This window comes from Lepidochelys kempii, chromosome 1, assembly GCF_965140265.1.
Source record: "Lepidochelys kempii isolate rLepKem1 chromosome 1, rLepKem1.hap2, whole genome shotgun sequence".
Classification (NCBI taxonomy): Eukaryota; Metazoa; Chordata; order Testudines; family Cheloniidae; genus Lepidochelys; species Lepidochelys kempii.
In genome coordinates this window covers 138691583-138710743 of record NC_133256.1, presented here as the reverse complement: position 1 = coordinate 138710743, position 19161 = coordinate 138691583, and the positions used below count along the sequence as shown (strand labels likewise).

At 43.9% G+C, this 19161-nt stretch overlaps 1 protein-coding gene across 4 annotated transcripts in view; it reads left to right on the top strand.

Annotated features, from left to right (window-relative positions):
- The window catches only part of ADGRG2 (adhesion G protein-coupled receptor G2), a 107945-nt gene that overhangs the window by 68149 nt on the left and 20635 nt on the right, over nucleotides 1-19161 (top strand). For all 4 annotated transcript variants that reach the window (XM_073356708.1, XM_073356699.1, XM_073356682.1 and 1 more), the window contains 11 exons: nucleotides 7-41; nucleotides 1998-2095; nucleotides 2981-3047; nucleotides 3525-4042; nucleotides 8410-8602; nucleotides 8946-9102; nucleotides 14605-14748; nucleotides 15013-15135; nucleotides 17324-17369; nucleotides 17490-17593; nucleotides 18287-18411. In XM_073356708.1, the coding sequence (XP_073212809.1) occupies nucleotides 7-41; nucleotides 1998-2095; nucleotides 2981-3047; nucleotides 3525-4042; nucleotides 8410-8602; nucleotides 8946-9102; nucleotides 14605-14748; nucleotides 15013-15135; nucleotides 17324-17369; nucleotides 17490-17593; nucleotides 18287-18411 (1610 nt within the window). The remainder of the gene's footprint in view (nucleotides 1-6; nucleotides 42-1997; nucleotides 2096-2980; nucleotides 3048-3524; nucleotides 4043-8409; nucleotides 8603-8945; nucleotides 9103-14604; nucleotides 14749-15012; nucleotides 15136-17323; nucleotides 17370-17489; nucleotides 17594-18286; nucleotides 18412-19161) is intronic.

Sequence of the window (19161 nt, the reverse complement as noted above, 5' to 3'; positions counted from 1 at the left end):
TTCCAGTCTTCTGTTATGGAGTGTGCTGCAGAAAACCAAAGGTCTGCCATGTTAAAATTTTAAATAATAATAATTTTACCCCCTAAGATCCTGCACTGTATTGTGTACAAAAAATGGATATGTAGTAGAACTGACTTCCTAGTTAGTTTGGCTCAGGTGTGGGGCTGATCCTGCCTCAATTGAAGTAAATGGAAACAGGATTGAGGCCCCACGTATACAGACTCGGGGACAGACAGAGAGACCCTGGATCAAATCCTAGTCCCATTGAACTCACCGTGGATTTGTCCCAAAGTGTCAGAGAAGGGAGGAAGATTGGCCAGAGTACATCTTTAGGGACCATTACCAGTTAGTGCAAGTTAGGATAGCTGCCAGGATAGGCTAATTTTCAACATGGTGTGTAACAGGGCAGAGGATCAAGGAACTGTAACTAGCTCCTTGACAGCTTCCTCCCCCACTCCCGCCCCACTCCTGCCGCAGCTTTGCTCATGCAACATAAAATGCCCAGACTAGCAGGGAGGAAGACCAAAGGGGTGGCACTCAGGATAGAACAGGACATTTGTCCCACCCCCCTGATGCCCAATTTGCCAGTTTGTAGGGGGATAGCTGATCGTTTTTGGTCACCCACACATATCCCCAGCCCTGGGTTATAATCCTTTTTCCCAGGGCATGGGCACCATATTTGCTGGCAATTAATGACTTTCCAATCTCCCTCTCTGTGAGTTATTGGTTTTGAAGTAGGGTTGCCAACTTTGGTTGGATGTATACCTGGAGGTTTCATCAGATGACAATCTTTAATTAAAGATTAATCTTTAATTTCTGGAGACTCCAGAACAATCCTGGAGGGTTGGCAACCATATCTTGAAGGTGGCATAATTTTGTCTTATGTACTGTGGCAGTATTTCCCAAACTTGGGATGCCGCTTGTTCAGGGAAAGCCCCTGGTGGGTCAGGTGGTTTGTTTACCTGCCGCGTCCGCAGGTTCGGCTGATCGCGGCTCCCACTGGCTGCAGTTCGCCACTGCAGGCTAATGGGGGCTGCAGGAAACGGTGCGGGCTGAGGGACGTACTGGCCACCGTTTCGAGCAGCCCCCATTGGCCTGCCACGGTGAACTGCAGCCAGTGGGAGCCGTGATCAGCTGAACCTGCGGATGCGGCAGGTAAACAAACCAGCCCGGCCCGCCAGGGGCTTTCCCTAAACAAGCGGTGTTCCAAGTTTGGGAAACACTGTACTGTGGGCCTAGCCAGAATGCTTCTCTGTGGGATCTGGAAGGAGTTTTCCCTCCAGGCAGAACGGGTTGATGTCCTAAGAATATTTTGACTTTTTCATATCTCCTGGGAGGCGTGGATTGGTAGGAAGGACATTTGAATTGTTTCCAATGTTGCTCAGTGTGAGGTAGGGTAGTTGCTGACTGGCATGCTCCTGGGGGATATCTGATTTTGGAAGGGAAGTCTCTTAAATCTAGTGCAGACCAAAGAATTTCTAGTCTCTACCTTCAATTGTATGAGGGGGGCAACTGGTTGGGTCCCACAAATGACATAGAGGTCAGGCAGAGGCTGACTGATTTCTTGTTTGGGGTTATGATGTAAAGCCACAACCTCTTACACTGGCCCCTCATTTTGAGTGGTAAGATTTGGGGGTACTGATCTGATCAGTATTCCTTTCGCTAAACAGAAGTTTCATCTTGTCACTTAAACTCAGTCACTATGTTGTGTCTTCATTCATCTACTTGTCTGTCTTAACTGAGTGCCATGGAGAATCTGGCCTTAAGACTTAGTTGGCATCTGTGGAACAAGGAGAGAGTAAACCAGTACAAAGTGATACTTTCTGTCTCTCTATTTTTAAATTGAAAAGGGTAGGTTGTTAGCATAATAATATTCCTCAGATTTGAAAATAGGTTGGGAAAATGGTACTTGAATTCAGATATTGGCAGTATTTTTGTATACAGCATCCAAAGTTAAATCTGTTTCTTGTTTACAATTCATTTTCTTCTCATTGCAGTGTATCAGTCTGCAAGTTTATAATAAAGCTGGCCAAGACTGTTAATATAAGTAGTTTAATAGCACATTTAAAAGACAGAGCAGAAATACACCAAATTGGTAAGTTGTATTTAATATTTAATTTATTTTTATTACAGTGTAAGGATAATAATTTTAAAGATGGCCATGTAAATGTTTTAACAGAAAATATATTTTAAAAATAAAATAAGAGTTTATTACAGTTAGTTGCAGGTACAGTATATGTGAAGTATCTCTCTGCCATGTTTCATATTTTGGATATTTAGATATGGAAATGTATTTAGTGTTTGTATTTATTGGGGAGATTTTCTGTTAGAAAAACTGCTGATTAAGTTTATACAACAAATTAATGAGCGACAGGTTGCCACACTACTTGATAAGGTACAGGTATTTTTATGGTAGTGGGTCATTCTATCTTTTTTTAAAATCACAAGTCATGAAGTTGTTCATTCTACACTCCATTTGTTTGCACATGCCAAAAGAGCCATCTCCACTGTCTGTAACAGCTTGTGCCACTCCGCAAAGATGTGTCAAGTTGCAGTGGGGGAGGTTTAGGTTGGATATTAGGAAAAACTTTTTCACTAGGAGGGTGGTGAAACACTAGAATGCGTTACCTAGGGAGGTGGTGGAATCTCCTTCCTTAGAAGTTTTAAGGTCAGGCTTGACAAAGCCCTGGCTGGGATGATTTAGTTGGGGATTGGTCCTGCTTTGAGCAGGGGTTTGGACTAGATGACCTCCTGAGGTCCCTTCCAACCCTGATATTCTATGATTCTATGATGGTGTACTAATATTTATATTGATTTATTACATGATTATGAATGTGAAAAAAAGCTTGACACAGACTATCTCAAAATGTTTTATGGAATTTAAACGGTCAAAATTATGATTTTCACCTATTGTATATAATGGTTATGAGTGCTACTGGACAAATCAGGATAATGCTTTTTTGTGTCTTTGTCACCATAGAACAGTGCTTCTGTTCAGCTCTGCAATCTTGGCCATCAGCTGCTGAAGAGTTACAAATATTGCAATGGTAAGTATAAATAGCAAAGGCTTGTTTTCCTATTTAAGGAATATTCTGATTTTTAGTCTGGGATGCATTAGCAAATATCCCAGCCACAACATAACAATTGGGAAGGGAATCTCCATAAGTAAAACCCATTGAAATTTTCCTCTCCTTTTAGCTCTCTCATGTGGGTTTTCCCACATGCTATAAGGTCCAAAGTCCAGATATCATCCACAAAGTAGGCACCCGGTGTAGTATTGCTATTACAATACCTACATTACTGGTGAGCATTTAACAAAATAGAATTCAGAATTTGTATCCTCAAAGTGTGACAAATTAACAATATTTGTTGCCAGAGTACCACACACATCTGATCTGATGCACTATTGTAATGATGTCATTTAAAAGTTTCCTTTACTGAAGCCTTATTAAATTGTGTTCTTTAATATATAAACAATGCTAAGATTGCCACAACTTTCATACCATTCTTTTATTTTTCTATAGTGATGGACAAGACAGAGTTGTATGTGCTGCCCCTAGCAAACTTGGCCCTCCAGGTTCTCCTGCTGCTGCTTCCAGTAAAATTTCTATTGACATTCATCGTCATAATATTCATCCCCCCAAACATACCACTGTTTTTTCTCCTCATCTTTCAACCAAACCTAGTACTACAAATCACCTTTTGACCAAACTTATTGCTACGCATTCCACCACACCTACCGCAATTCCCCCTGCTACTCCTTCTCCTGCACACACCACTACAATTCCTCCTGCTACATCTTCTCCTACAAGTACCATTACAATTCCCCCTACTATGCATTTCACCACATCTCTCACCAAATCTACCACAATTTCTCTTCCTACGTCTCCAACCAAACCTGCTACTGTAGTTCCTTCTGCCATTTCTTCAACCAAACCTATAAATGTGGCTCCTACTCCTTCCACTGAACCTACTGTCCTGTCTCCTCCTGGTATTCATTCGACCACTGATAGCCAAGCTACCGGGGCCAACGGTACAACAGGTAAATATGACAAGCTGATAGATTGCATCTTTTGTCTGAGGGAGTTTTTCCCCTCACAGAACTAAGATCTTACCTGTTTAATAAAGTTTCAAAACTGATTTAAGTAACATAGTTCTGAAAGAGCCTTGTGCTGTTAAGAGTCTTAAGCAAACCTAATAGAGTACAGTACTCTCTTTGGGACAGGTTCTACCACCCTTACTCATGTTGCCTAGTGCCTTACTCTATTGTTATCAATGAGTAGACTCACTGATAACAATAGGAGTTAAGGCTCTATGTGACTTGTTTCTAGCACCACACACTGGATAGGCAAAATGCAATAAACAAATAAGAGAGTGACAGAACTGGTCAGAAAAGTCTTGAAATAAGTTTGAATTTAAAATAAGTCTTCATGATTTTAGAGGCTTTTATGCTTCAGTGAAAAAAACATAGCAAAAAAAGAGAAGACGGATGGGAGGGGGAAAAAGAATATAGTCGCAGGATTGAAAATAAATGTATTCTTCAGATAAATTACCAAGTGCTTTCATATATTTCTTTCTTTCCTTTAAAAGAAAGAGATTCGGATTCATGGCAAAGAATTTGCAGTTGCTGTCATAAAAAAGAGCTTTGTGGAAACAAAGCAGAATTATCCATCAATACTAGATCCTCCTTAAAAAGTTGTAACTGGGTGGGAATATCCTCTGAGATTTTAGATATTTACATTTGTGTATGTTGTCTCTGAAATCCCTACTCTAGATCTTATCCTACTCCCACTGAAGTCAAAGATAAAACTTCCAGAAAATAGTTAATTAGAATGTCATTAAAGGCCAGATATATCATCATCAAATGTGCCTGGTCTACTGAGGACCACTGTGCCAGCCAGAGTGACCATGGCTGATGGTATCATACCAGATATTGTAGCGAGAAGTTCCCAGATCTGACTCAGTCCTGTGAATCCATGAATCTCTGGGGTGGCCCCTCAGGCAACATCAGGTGGGGTCCAGGCATACACCCCTTTGCGTGTCGATGGAGAGTTTGAGAGCACGGTGTGCTGGGATATTTTTGTCCATCCCGGCGAGATGGCAGAGGAGCATGCAATGGTGATTTTGAATGCAGTGAGTGACTGGTGGAAGGGCAGATCTCTGCAAGATTATGGCATTTTGCACAAGTCAAATCACTTTATGCTCAGGATTTGGTGATGACAGTGCATATGGAATGCCTCAAGCTGCTCCAACTCTGTCTGTAAGAGAGTCCAAGTTTCTGATCAATATAGCAGTATGGCAGTACACAAGTTTGATAGATCCTGAACTTTGTCTCAGCACAGAGATGTTTTTGCATCTATAGGCAAGGCACGGACTTCATGTAGGAGATGATGAGTCCTATTTGTCAGAGGACATCTGGTTTGCTCTGATGGTTTGAACTCTGCCGTGGCCTAGGTAGATGAACTTATAGGCGCTGTCCATGGTGCTTGACCCCACCTTTATTGAGGATTCTGGTGGTCCAGCTCCAAGGTTCTGGACATTGGTCTTCTGCCATGAGACATTCAACTCCATGGTGTGGGAAGCATCTCAGAAACTTTGAAGAGCAGGGTGGAAATTCTCTGGCTTCCCCACAAATAGGGCAGCATCATAGGTATACTCTTGGTCAATGAATGTGGCTTGACCAACCTTGATTCTGATGTTTGGAGTGGGAAATCCTAGTATTCAGTCAATAGCTCAGAAGAAGGCTGCAAGGGTGAGAACACATCTCTGCTGCACAGCTGTCACTTTACTCTTAACAAGCACAAGAGAGTTACAGATCTTTTCAAAATAGCAAGTTCTGAGATGCATCCTCCCCTTGACTAGTCTCACTGCTCCCATGACTCTGAGGTTTGTCAGCCCTTCAGACTAGGCAGAGTGCTTCCTGCCTTCCTTCTCTCCAGCCAGTCCTCCTTATGTGTAGGGCAGCCAAGATTATACCATAACTGTAAATATTTTACCAGTAATGTATATTTTCTAACAATAGCTCTCAATTTAAGGATATAAAATTAGAATTAGCAGGCTGAAAATTAGAGACTAGTTTAAACAAAACTGGGTCTATTTACACCGGTGCTGAATTTTCATCTTCTTTATATATGTGAATATTATAATTCCACAGTGATTTAATTAGTGATGAATGTCCACCTTCTGGGCTAGGCTTGCTGTGTGATAACAAGCTGGGTGAGGCAATATCTTTAATTGGACCAACTTCTGTTGGAGAAAGATACAAGCTTTTGATCTTACACTGAACTGCCCTTCTGATCTGAAGAAGAGCTCTATGTAAGCTTGGAAGCTTGTCTCTTTGTCCAAGAGAAGTTATCCAGTAAACAATATTACTTCATCCACCTCATCTCTCTAGTATCTTCGACAGATCTTCAGTGACTCAGCCCTCTGGCTGAGTCACACACGCTATCTGTAGGTGGAATAGAACAAACCCCTTTCAGGATATACAGTCTTTAAATTGTCCCGGCCCTGGTATAGGGCATATGCCTGGGGCTTCCTCCCCAGAGACGTTGTCTTTCTGGAGCCCTCCCTGGTCTCAGTTCTTGCTTAGGGTATGTCTGTACTACCCGCCGCATCGGCAGGCAGCAATCGATCCAGTGGGGTTGATTTATTGTGTCTACTTTTAGATGCGATAAATTGACCCCCGAGCACTCTCCCGTCGACTCCTGTACTCCAGTACCGCGAGAGGCGCAGGCAGAGTTGACAGCAGAGCGGCAGCAGTCAACTCACCGCAGTGAAGACACCGCAATGAGTAGATCTAAGTACGTCAACTTCAGCTATGTTATTCACATAGCTGAAGTTGCGTAACTTAGATTGATTACTCCCTACCCCCAGTGTAGACCAGGCCTTGGTCCCCACAGCCAACCAGGAGCTTCTTTCTATCTCCCCCATTCCCTGCCACACTGAGCTGTCCATGGTCCTGCTGCTCTTTCAGCCAGCTAGGAAAATGGTCAGCTCTCTTCCCACTCCAGGCAGCAATTGACTGCTCTGTTTCTGCTGCTTCTTTTTATATGGCCCTCCAGGGCTCTGACTGGCCACACCAGCAGCCCCTCTGATTGGCTGCTTCCCCTGCAGCCACTGTCTAGAGGACTTCTCTTCTGCTCTTTTCTGGGGCTAGGTGAGGCAGGGCTACGCGGTCTCCAGCAGGGGGCCTCCAGACGTAGTCCACCCCTTCACAGTAACTCACCAGTAAGTGTGTGTTATAAGTCTGCCTCTGTGCCAGTCTGCAGAGAATAGGAATCGGTTACAGCCTTAGCTCTGGAGTCTAGTCTCTTTAATTCAATCCTTAGTAATTTATGCTTTTAATTCTGGAGGCCCAGGGGTTCAATCCATGGTATATCAGCCTAGATCAGTCGTCTCCAACCTTTTTACACCAAAGATTACTTTCTGAATTTAAGGGCAACCCAGAATCTACCCCGCCCCTTCCCTGAAACCCCACTCACTCCATCCCTCCCTCTCTCTGTTGCTCACTCTCCCAAACCTCACTTACTTTCACTGGGCTGGGGCAGGGGTTTGGGGTTCAGGAGGAGTGCAAGCTCTGGGAGGGACTTTAGGTGCAGGAGGGGGCTCCAGGCTGGGGCAGGGAGTTGGGGTGCAGGAGGGGTTATGGGGTGCTGGCTCTGGGAGGGGGCTCAGGGCTAGGGCAGGGGCTTGGGGTGCAGGAGGAGGTTCGGGGTCCAGGAAGGGGTATGAGGTGCTGGCTCGGGGAGGGGGCTCAAGGCTGGGGGTTGGGGCGCGGGCTCCCACCAGGCAGCACTTACCTTGGGTGGCTCCCGGTTGGCGGTGCAGCGTGGCTAAGGCAGGCTCCCTGCCTGCCCCAACCCCACCCAGGCACATCGGCACCTCCTCCCCCCCCGCCAAGCCAGTAGTGCACCAAATGGCCATGCCGCTCCCGGTAGGGGCCATGTGACCCTGCACCCCCTGGAGGGGGCACGTGACTCCACACACTGCCCCTCTCTGCAGGATTTGCCCCCGCAGCTCCCATTGGCCACAGCTCCCCATTCCTGGCCAATGGGAGCTGCGGAGGTGGTGTTTCCAGGCAGAAGCAGAGCGCAGAGACCCCTGCCCCTCCACCCTGCGGGGCTGCTGGAGCATGCTGGCCACTTCCAGGAGTGGTGTGGGGCCACAGCAGGCAAGGAGCCTGACTTAGCGGCAGGCAGCCCCACTGTGCCACGGTGGCCAGAGATCACGATCGACTGGGAGAGTCTCCTAGGATTGACCAGTCGATCACAATCAACGGGTTGGTGACCACTGGCCTAGATGGTAGCCATCACATAATGGCTCATTTTTTCTCCTCCAGTTTATTCCCTTTGGCATACACAATATTTTGACGGTTTTCAATTAACGTACACTATTTTTCTTCTGTCATAGGAAACATTTTGGATAATCTGTCAAATATTACACATACCACGATTAATCCCTCTGAAGTTGAGAGCATAATATCCCACATGGAAAGCGCTCTGTCAGCCCAGAAAATAGAGCCAAAAGTTGCAAGAGAGATGATCAACACAATTAGCAGTCTCCTAAATGCTCCATATTCATTACTATCCCCAATGTCTAAAAGGTATGCATTTTTGTAAACAGATGAACTGAATGTTGTGTTTGTCATCTTGGTAAAGTAACACATTATAGGTAGCTCCTTAAATGATGGGCAAACTATCAGCCTACACCTTTTTTCCTCCCCCAAACTGAACTTTGATATCAGAGGCATGATTCTGATTCCACTGGTTTTACACTGATATAAATCCATGGCCATCTCTGGAATTCCTTCTTATTTACACTGGCATAAAAGAGATCAGAGAAAAGCTCCGATTGTTTTCAGAATATGCTTGGCTTGCTGTTTCACAACCTGCTTGAAAATGAAGAGATAGGTGCATTGTAATACTAAGCATATTTTGTCTTAACAGAATAATAAAAATAGTGGATGCCATTGGCTTAAAACTGAACTTTTCAACAGAATCCATTAATTTTACTTCCCTGGCCTTGGCTCTAGCAGTCACCAAAGTCAACAGCAGCAACTTCAGCAAAATGTCATTCGCTGTCCAAGATTCATCAGATCTTCAGGTAAAGCCTCCTATGATTTTAATCCTTAAAAATTTAAATTCAAACTCTTTGTGGATAAAGTTATATTAAAACTTTAATTTGTTTTGCATTTGTTATATTAAAAAATAGAGAGAGAGATTTAATCAAGAGAATCTGAAATCCAGATCTCTAACACTAAACTGGGAGGAGAGGTAGATACGCAGGAGGGTAGGGAGAGGTTACAGAGGGCCCTAGACAAATTAGAGGATTGGGCCAAAAGAAATCTGATGAGGCTCAACAAGGACAAGTGAAGAGTCCTGCACTTAGGACGGAAGAATCCCATGCACCGCTACAGACTAGGGATCGAATGGCTCGGCAGCAGTTTGGCAGAAAAGGACCTAGGGGTTACAGTGGATGAGAAGCTGGATATGAGTCTACAGTGTGCCCTTGTTGCCAAGAAGGCCAATGGCATTTTGGGATGTATAAGTAGGGGCATTGCCAGCAGATGGAGGGACATAATCGTTCCCCTCTATTCGACATTGGTGAGGCCTCATCTGGAGTACTGTGTCCAGTTTTGGGCCCACACTACAAGGAGGATGTGGAAAAATTGGAGAGAGTCCAGCAGAGGGCAAAAAAAATGATTAGGGGACTGGAACACATGACTTTATGAGGAGAGGCTGAGGGAACTGGGATTGTTTAGTCTGCAGAAGAGAAGAATGAGTGGGGATTTGATAGCTGCTTTCAACTACCTGAAAGGGGGTTCCAAAGAGGATCCATCTAGACTGTTCTCAGTGGTAGCTGATGACAGAACAAGGAGTAATGGTCTCAAGTTGCAGTGGGGGAGGTTTAGGTTGGATATTAGGAAAAACTTTTTCACTAGGAGGGTGGTGAAACACTGGAATGCGTTACCTAGGGAGGCGGCGGAATCTCCTTCCTTAGAAGTTTTTAAGGTCAGGCTTGACAAAGCCCTGGCTGGGATGATTTAGTTGGGGATTGGTCCTGCTTTGAGCAGGGGGTTGGACTAGATGACCTCCTGAGGTCCCTTCCAACCCTGATATTCTATGATTCTATGATCTGCCGTATGATATTTGTTAGTCATGTCTGCTGTAATCAGGGGATCTTTATTAACTATTTTCTTCCACTAAGACTTATAGGAGAAAATTTCTGTATCGATAAGAAGCCACTGTCCTAGCAGAAGCTAACAATATTTTACTAACAAGCTGTTAGTAAGGGAACAGCCAAAACACCAGAAGGATTTGGCAAAACATCCCCCTCCTCCTGCAGCCTAAAATCATGAATAGTTTAATCACCCACCCCCAGAGCACTGAAGAATTTCAAGGAGTTTTGCCAGATGGCCTCACCTGTCAGAAGTGGTATTAGAATTACTTTGGCTTCCTGGAAAAGAGCTATTAAGTTGCTTAATTGATGAATTTCATATATATTTGCCAGTTTGCCTTGCCAAGAGAAAAGTGCTTGGAAAGGTTTAACACCACTTTCTCACTTAAAAGCCTATCCACCATCCGATTTTGGGATAATTCTAAAGGGCACACTACAAACCTTTAAGACTTTGTCTGTGAGAGATGGAAATTTCTCAACAAATATTAGAGTACTGTTTGTCTTCCCAGGCAAGTCTGATTTGAACAATAAGTGGTACTTGTATCCCTCTAGAATATTATAAATAATGTAAAATAATCACAAGATCTAAGTTCTGCTTTGTTTTCCTTAGAATGTGTAAAGTATAAGTATGTGGTGAGACTAGGAAGGAGGTAGTAGTGGAAGCTTGACATTTGCTACTCCTGGGAGAATTCTGTGCCACTGTGGACACACAGAATTCATGTCGTCGTCCCACCCAGTCCTGCCCCCCCCCCACATTTCTTTGCTTCCCCACAAAAAATGATGGGGAAGCAAAGGAAAGCTGCATGACCAGTCATGAGCCCCTCCACAGCAGTGCAGGTGCATCATTCTGGGTGCCTGAAGCGGCTGATGGAGAGGTAAATCACCACAAAGGGGGGCAGAACTGGGACGCCCCAGCCAGTAGCTTCTACCCTTCGCTTGGCTCAGCTGCTAGTCCACGCTGGGTTGGGGAGGACGGGACTTCCTCTTCCCCTGCAAGGAGCAGCGAGGGCTGGGTCAGACCCACCCTCAGCTGCAGGAAGCTCTGTACCCCTCCCGCTTCCTGGCCTAATGCTCCTCAGCCACGGAGGGAGGGGTCACTGTACAGGGAGCTGCTCCCCCGTCTGCCCAACCCCTGTGCATCCAGAGCCCCTCTGCACCCAGACCCCACTTGTGGACTCCCGCCCCTGCACTCAGACCACCCCAGCTGAGTCCCCTGTACTCAAATTCCCAGCCTGATGGGACCCATCCCCCTGCTCATAGACCACCCTGACAAGCCCTCCATATCCAGATTCCCAATCCACCGAGCCCCAACCAGCTGCACCCAGACCCCCACCCCACCAAGCCCGACTCCCCCACCAAACCCCACTCCCCCACTCCTTGTTGAATCCCAACAACTTTCACTTGGATCCCCCCCTGCAGAGTCCCATTCCCCCTGTATCTGGAACCCCTTAATAAGCCCCTGTGCATCCAGATCCACCCCGCACACGGACCGCCCACCGAGCCATCTGCACTCAGATTGCCCCACATAGAACCCTCTCACCCCACATTAAGCCCCTCCACACTTAGATTCTGCCAGGCTGAGCCTGCCTGCCCCACACCTGGATTGGGGGCCAAGGTTGGTTGTGCGAGACTTTGCCCTTCTCGCTTGCTATCTTGGTGCGCCTGGCATGGAGGGGCAGGGCCACAGGGTGTTTCTGGGCCAGGCCCGTCCCTTGCACTGTGTCAGGGTCTGGTGCAGCCTCACTGCCCAGTCCGTGTCCAGAAGGGTGAGGAAGCAGTGCAGGGTGATTTCCCACTTCCATACAGCCAGTGGCCTGTGCTCCCCACTGCCATGCTGGAGCCTCCATATCTATTTATTGACAATAAAATATGAAGAATTTTAGAATATTGTCTGAAGAATTCTTAATTTTTTGGCACAGAATTCCCTCAGGAGTAATTTGCTAAGTAAATCTCATGATGTACTGGAAGGTTTAGGGACTGGTAATGAGATATGCAGAGCTTTTCAACAAATTTGTATCTAGCCTGGATTAGAGTGATGGAAATGCATTTGTAAACTTAATTGGGGTCTCAGTGCTAGCAGCCTGAGAGGTCAGACACTGGGTTCTGGAGTTTGAATTACTCTTGCATGCTTAGAAGTGACCCGTTCCTGACCTCATGGGCAGGATTGATGCACATTGTTAGGGCATTGCTGGGAAGCTTGCACAGCTGTTTCTCGGCTGTGACTGTTCTTTGGATTATACATATGACTTCTGTCTTGAGTTCTGAGAGTCTCTGACACCTTTCATGAGCTCTAAACTATTTAAGTTGTACAACTACAGTATCTTAGCAACACTAGTTACCTCAGAAAGCTAAAACACACTTAATCTTAAAGGTGTACCCCAAAAGTTTAGCTAAAAGTTACCATCATGTTTGTATGACGTTACATCTTTAAGGTCTTGAGGAAACTGAACAACAGGTTATTTGGTTTACCGGCTAGAATGAATGACATCACCAGTACTATACACAAGGGAATGAAAATAAGCAGTTTAAAAATAAATAATTGTTTCAGACCTTTGCTTTGTATAGTCATAATTAAAGATGGGCCCACACCTAGCTCTGAAGACACCCAAATTTTGAAGGTGTTCAAATTATGATCCTAAATTTAAACCTAAATTTTACAAAATGTCCTTAGTTTTATAATAGGCCAAATCAAAATTCTGATCTGCAGACCTTTAACTTTAGGGCTTGATCTCATCTCCTAGTTATGGTGTCAGATGTCGGGCAGCAAATGATGATAAAGTTGGGATAATTGTCTCAAATTTTGTTTAAGATGCAGTATTAAACTTCAGTTACAAACAGTGGCTATGTACAGCTCTTTTGGATTCATACAAAAAGGGTTGGGGATTTCTTTTAAAAAAATCAATTTTGCAGTAAACCTTTAATAACATTGTCATCACTGCCACCTTCTTCCCGAAGTCTGGAATTTAAGTAGTTAAATACTGCTGTAAATTTCTGTGCTACAAAATACCAACTTTGGATAAGCTAAAATATATGTAGAACTATATGTCTGTTTCCCAACTCCCTCCTCTTTACCATCTCAGTGTTTCTTATAAAAGCATACATTGTTTTCTCCTCTTCTCTCAGTCCCTGGAATGGCTCCTTAAGAGCTAGATTGTTTTTTTGTTTGTTTGTTTTGTTAAATTTCATTTATTGTTAATATTTTAGGATTTAACTGAAATCCTGACAGAATTCTGCAGGGCATGGAGGGATGATCTTTCAGTGGTGATGTTTCTGTTTAAACTGAAGTCCACAGTAACCACATGTTCCAGTTTTTGTATCTTTGTCGAAATTTATGTACACTTTAGGATGTCCCAGAGCTCCACCACCACCATCACATGATATCACTCGGCTTTCAACTTTATTCATAGGCTGCTCTGCTATTAAGTCAATAGCAAAGGTCTCATTCACCTCGTTCTGTCGTTCAATAAATTGAACCTTCCTGTAGTCATTCTCTTCATAAACCTGTCCCATGTGCTTCACGCTCTCACCACTCTCAGACACGCATGCGCCTTAGCCTCTTTGGGGGGGAGCGGTCACCACTCGAACTGGAGCGCAGCGCCTTAGCAACAAGAATCCGCAGAAGGTTGAGCAGGACGCTGGCATTTTGCCCCAATGCAGCTGTAAAATGCCCACCACCTGCACAGTTCCTACATTACAGCTACCCAGATTATGGCTCTGGCTCCTTTGCAAAGCACTACCGATGCTCTGTCCTGATGAGCAAATGGATGGAGCCATAGCTGGGTGCAAGAGCTGAAGTATGCTATACCCTTTACAGAGCTGAGGTAAATTATTTCTCCCCTGGAGCTAAAGAAGAGCAGGGGATGCAGCTAATAGGGAGGTAAGGTGTGTGACAAGAATTTTCACATTGGGCTGGAGAGTGAGCCTGTCCCACAAGCACCCGGCAGCAGCAGCTCCTGGGCTGCAAGGCTGGGCCCAGCTCCCTGCTCTGGGCATTGCAACATGACCCACGTACCATGTTACAATGCCATTCACTCTGATTTGGCTTGACCATCCCTACATCACAATAGGTGGGTGGCTGGGCCAAATCTGAATGGCCCTGCAACCCCATGCATTAAGGCTCTATATCCAGAACGGGGAGTTGAGCTAAGCCCGGTGGGACAGGAACCGCCGCTGCTGGGGGTGCATGGGTAGGCTTGCTCTCCAGCCCACGACAAATGGTCCATCAGCCCCCACCTCCAAGTGGCAAAACCTAGCTCTGCCACTGAGGGGAAATAGTATGATTCTGAGTCATGGTTCCTTCCCAATGGTGCTCCTGGGGTGGCACAGCTATATAATAGGCTGTTCCTATACTCAGGATTGAGCCTAAGGCACAATCTAATCTTCTGTTAGCAACAAAAATTGTTGTTCCTTTTTATGTTTAATTTTCAGATTGCTCTAGGCACCCAAGCACCTATAAATAGCGTTGGAGCTATTGCACTGCCTTCCTCATTGCTAACAAACTTGTCTTCTGAAGATATGCCTCTGGCTTCTAGAATTATATTCAACTTTTTCGAAAAGACAACTCCATTTCAGGTAACTTTTTGGGACCCTGTACATGAGGGATCCTTCACAATATTCTTTAACTCCATGTTAGAACTGATCGAAAAATGGGGGGTGAGAGGGGCAAATGAGCATAAATTTTCACAAAAAATCATTCCTTTTCTCATCAGAAGATTTTAACATTTCAAACATTTTTGCCCAGCTCTAATCACTGTAATAACTGAAATTGTGTGTGCACGCATGTGCTCCATTGTATTTAATTTTTTTCTACTCTTAGTTACCTTTTTGTTGTTTCAGGATTCTTCACTCGAGAATCTCTCTCTAATCAGCAATGTCATATCATCAAGTGTAGCTAACCTCACACTTAGCGACTTGAAGGCAAATGTTACTGTCACTCTAAAGAACACCATGCCTACTCAGGTATGACTTAGGTTTTAGCAGTTTACAAAATGCCATTTTACTGAATTGTTTTAGAACTTATGCTAGGCTGAATATGCAGGCTGCTTCATTTGCTCTGGTTCTTTTGTGGTTTTCTCATCTAAGTTCAAAAAAAGAAAAGGAGTACTTGTGGCACCTTAAAAACTAACAAATTTATCTGAGCATAAGCTTTTGTGAGCTACAGCTCACTTCATCGGATGCATGCAGTGGAAAATACAGTGGGGAGATTTATATACACAGAGAACATGAAACAACGGGTGTTACCATACACTGTAACAACAGTGATCAGGTAAGGTGAGCTCTCCTGCTGGTAATAGCTCACCTTACCTGATCACTGTTGTTACAGTGTGTATGGTAACACCCATTGTTTCATGTTCTCTGTGTATATAAATCTCCCCACTGTATTTTCCACTGCATGCATCCCATGAAATGAGCTGTAGCTCACGAAAGCTTATGCTCAAATAAATTTGTTAGTCTCTAAGGTGCCACAAGTCCTCCTTTTCTTTTTACGGATACAGACTAACACGGCTGCTACTCTGAAACCTGTCATCTAAGTTCAGTGGCTTCAAAATTTCCAACAGATCTCGTGTTTTCATAATGTTAATTAATAAACACTTTTGGTTCACAATTGATTTGCAGTTATTCTGTGATTTTTCTCTATTCTATCAAACTCCTACCCAGTCAGCATTATTTTATGTTGTTTCCCCTCCAATGAATGAACATCTCATGAGTGGGGTTTAGGCAGTTATGGCCAACAGGGAAACACTGGCAACATGGCTTTCACAGGGGCAATGCAGTCAGGAAACAGCATATTGCCTTGGGTTGGCCTGTGTGGTTGTCCTTAAATCCACAAATTTGGGTAATCTATAAATTTTGGGGGCTGATATTCCCTACTTGTTCATGGATGGGTTAAAATCTGCCCGTCTGCCAAGAAACACTCTGTGTTGAAACTGGCAGAGATTCCAGTCCCTTGTGTGGGATTTCCCCAAAGCTAGCTCTCTGTAATCAGAACTTGCATTGGTAAAAAAGTTGAGCCCAATGCAACAATGTAGTATTGTTGTTCCTAACAACATTATATATCACTTACTAGCTGCAATGTTCTAAGATCTTCAAGAAAAACACAACACTTTTAAAACTCTAACATTTCAATACTAAAACATGACCAAAAAATCTTTTAAAAAAGAACTAATTCCTTGGTACTTCTAAAATCAGAAAGAGATGAGAAATCCCAGAGGCAAACTTGTAGACATCACATATTCTGCCCTTATATTGCATATCCTAAAACGAAAACTTCCATTCCCTCCAAACTAAGAGTCTGATTCTGCAGACACTGATGAGTAGCTCATATTCAGATGAGTAATCCCTTTGAAGCCACAAATAAGGTGTGCAGGGCTGTGGTGTGTCACAGGACAGTACTCTCCCCCCCTGGATTTCTTGGTGCAAACTGTCCTCACACACACTGATAACTAGCTCAACACTATGTGCTTTATTTATAACATGCTCTGCATGTGTTTGTTCCCCCACAGCATAAGGCAGCAGTTCCCCAAACCTTTATTTAGTACCCAGGCACAGAGAGAAGAGAGATCTCACTTCTCAAGCTTCTCTGGCCCTTCTTTTCAAGCCTTCTCTTCCTGCTTCTTCTTGTCTCTCTTTTTTTTTTAACTGTCCTCAGCTGAGGAGCTAAATCATCTTGTTAACTGGTTAATTACCTGGTGCTTAACCAATTATCTCCTCAATTTGGCCCTTGTAGGGACCCTTGCAAAGTGCACAGAGTGATAAGTCAGCCTTAGGTGACTCACACTCTGTCACATGGTCCAAGAGGTTAAGATAATATTTAGGATGTGAGAAACTTGGAAAGATTAAAATAAAATCTTCAATCTGCACTGTGCATACAGACAACAAAACAGCAGGTAGTTAGGAAAAGCCCCTATTCCTACCACCAATAATCATTTTGCACAAGCTGAAGGCAATAGAGCTACCCATATAGCCCAATTTTAGTTTGTTGTGTATATCCACATTTCTGTACACCTTAGGTAACACAGAAGAAATAGCTTGTCCTTATTATGTTGTATTGCTATAGACAGTCTTTACTTCTCTGTCCATTTTACACTCATAACTGCCTTGCTCATCACTTATAATTCAGTAAAATGTGTGTATTTTTTTCAAACAGGATAATTTAAAAGTTAGATGTGCATTTTGGGACTTAAATAAAAATAGTAAGTATTTGATATCACCATTTCTAAGTGCCATGCCATCTCAGCTGTGTTAACTTTTGTTAACTGTTTTAAGAGATATTGTAAATATTATCAGTAATGGAATCTTGTTATCTGTTACAGCTGGCAAAGGAGGCTGGTCATATGAAGGATGCATGGTTAAAGAAAGGAGAGCAAATGAAACCGTTTGTACATGCAACCACCTCACAAGCTTTGGAGTTTTGCTGGTAATTAGTTATAAATAATATTCCAAACCAGTATATTTGGATCCCTGATTCAGGAAAGCACTCATGCACATGCTTAACTTTAAGCAAATGAGGTTGTTGAACTGGGGACATGAATAGAACCATTGAAGTCTAAGGGTTTGTCTACACTGCAAGTAGACACCCACAGCTGGCCTGAGTCAACTGACTTGGGCTCGCTGGGCTTGGGCTAAGGGGATGTTTAACTGTAGAATAGATGTTCGAGCTCAGGCTGCAGCTCAGACTCTGGGGCCCTCCTACTTCGCAGGTTCCTAGAGCCTGGACTCCAGCCCAAGCCCAAAAGTCTACACTGAAATTAAACAGCCCCTTAGCCTAAGTCCTGCAAGACTGAGTCAGCTGGCATGGGCCAGCCACAGGTTTTTAATTGTGATGTAGACATACTCTAAGGGTACTTAAGTGCCTTGATAAATCAGGGCCCTTAATTTTAAGCAGTGATTATTCTGCAGGAAAGAAGATGGGGATGAATCAAAACTAAAGGGATACTCTTGGGTCAAATATAACCCCATATTTAGTTTTTTTTAAAATTCAGCTTGTATTTAATCTAACACGAACAGAAATGTTTCCATGTTTTTTTTTTTTAAATCCAGTGGAATGGGGTTTTGTTTGTTTATTTCAAAGAAGCATACCCCTTAAAGATAATTTCTGTTTTCTTTTTAGGACCTGTCTAGAAATATTACTTTACCACCCATCCAGACACTGGTTCTGACTTTTATCACCTATATCGGCTGTGGCCTTTCTGCAATTTTTCTTTCTGTTACTCTTGTAACCTACATAGCCTTTGAGTAAGTACTTGCAGAGTTAAACTTACATTATAAACTTGATCATGATTGTCCATAACTACCGCTCTGAAGGACAATGGATGAGTCCTTTCTTCTTCAAGTGATTGCACAGGTCCATTCCAATGTAGGTGTGTGTGTGCCCCGAGCACAGTCGCCAGAAATTTCTTCCTCCATGGTACCCGTCAGTGTGGCTCTGGTGCTATCTGGTGCTGTGTGCTCATAGTGCTGGTTAAAAGGGCCCAACTGACCCTGTGCCCCTCAGTTTCTTCTTACCGCCTGTGATGGTCGCTGGAACTGTTCCCCTGGCTACAGTAAGCTTTTCAGTGGACTTCCTTTCAGATTGTTGTACATAGTGTGTTTCCAGTTATTAGAGGGGTAGCTGTGTTAGTCTGTATGCACAAAAACAACAAGGAGTCCGGTGACACCTTAAAGACTAACAGATTTATTTGGGCATAAGCTCTCGTGGGCAAAAAATCCACTTCTTCAAATGCGTGGAGTGAAAATTACAGATACAGGCATAAATATTTATTGGCACATGAAGAGAAGGGAGTTACCTTACAAGTGGAGAACCAGTGCTGACAGGGCCAATTCAGTCAGGGTGGTTGTGGTCCACTCCCAATAATTGATGAAGAGGTGTCAATACCAAGAGAAGGAAAATTGCTTTTGTAATGAGCCAGCCACTCCCAGTCCCTATTCAAGCCCAAATTGATGGTGTTAAGTTTGCAAATGAATTGTAGCTCAGCAGTTTCTCTT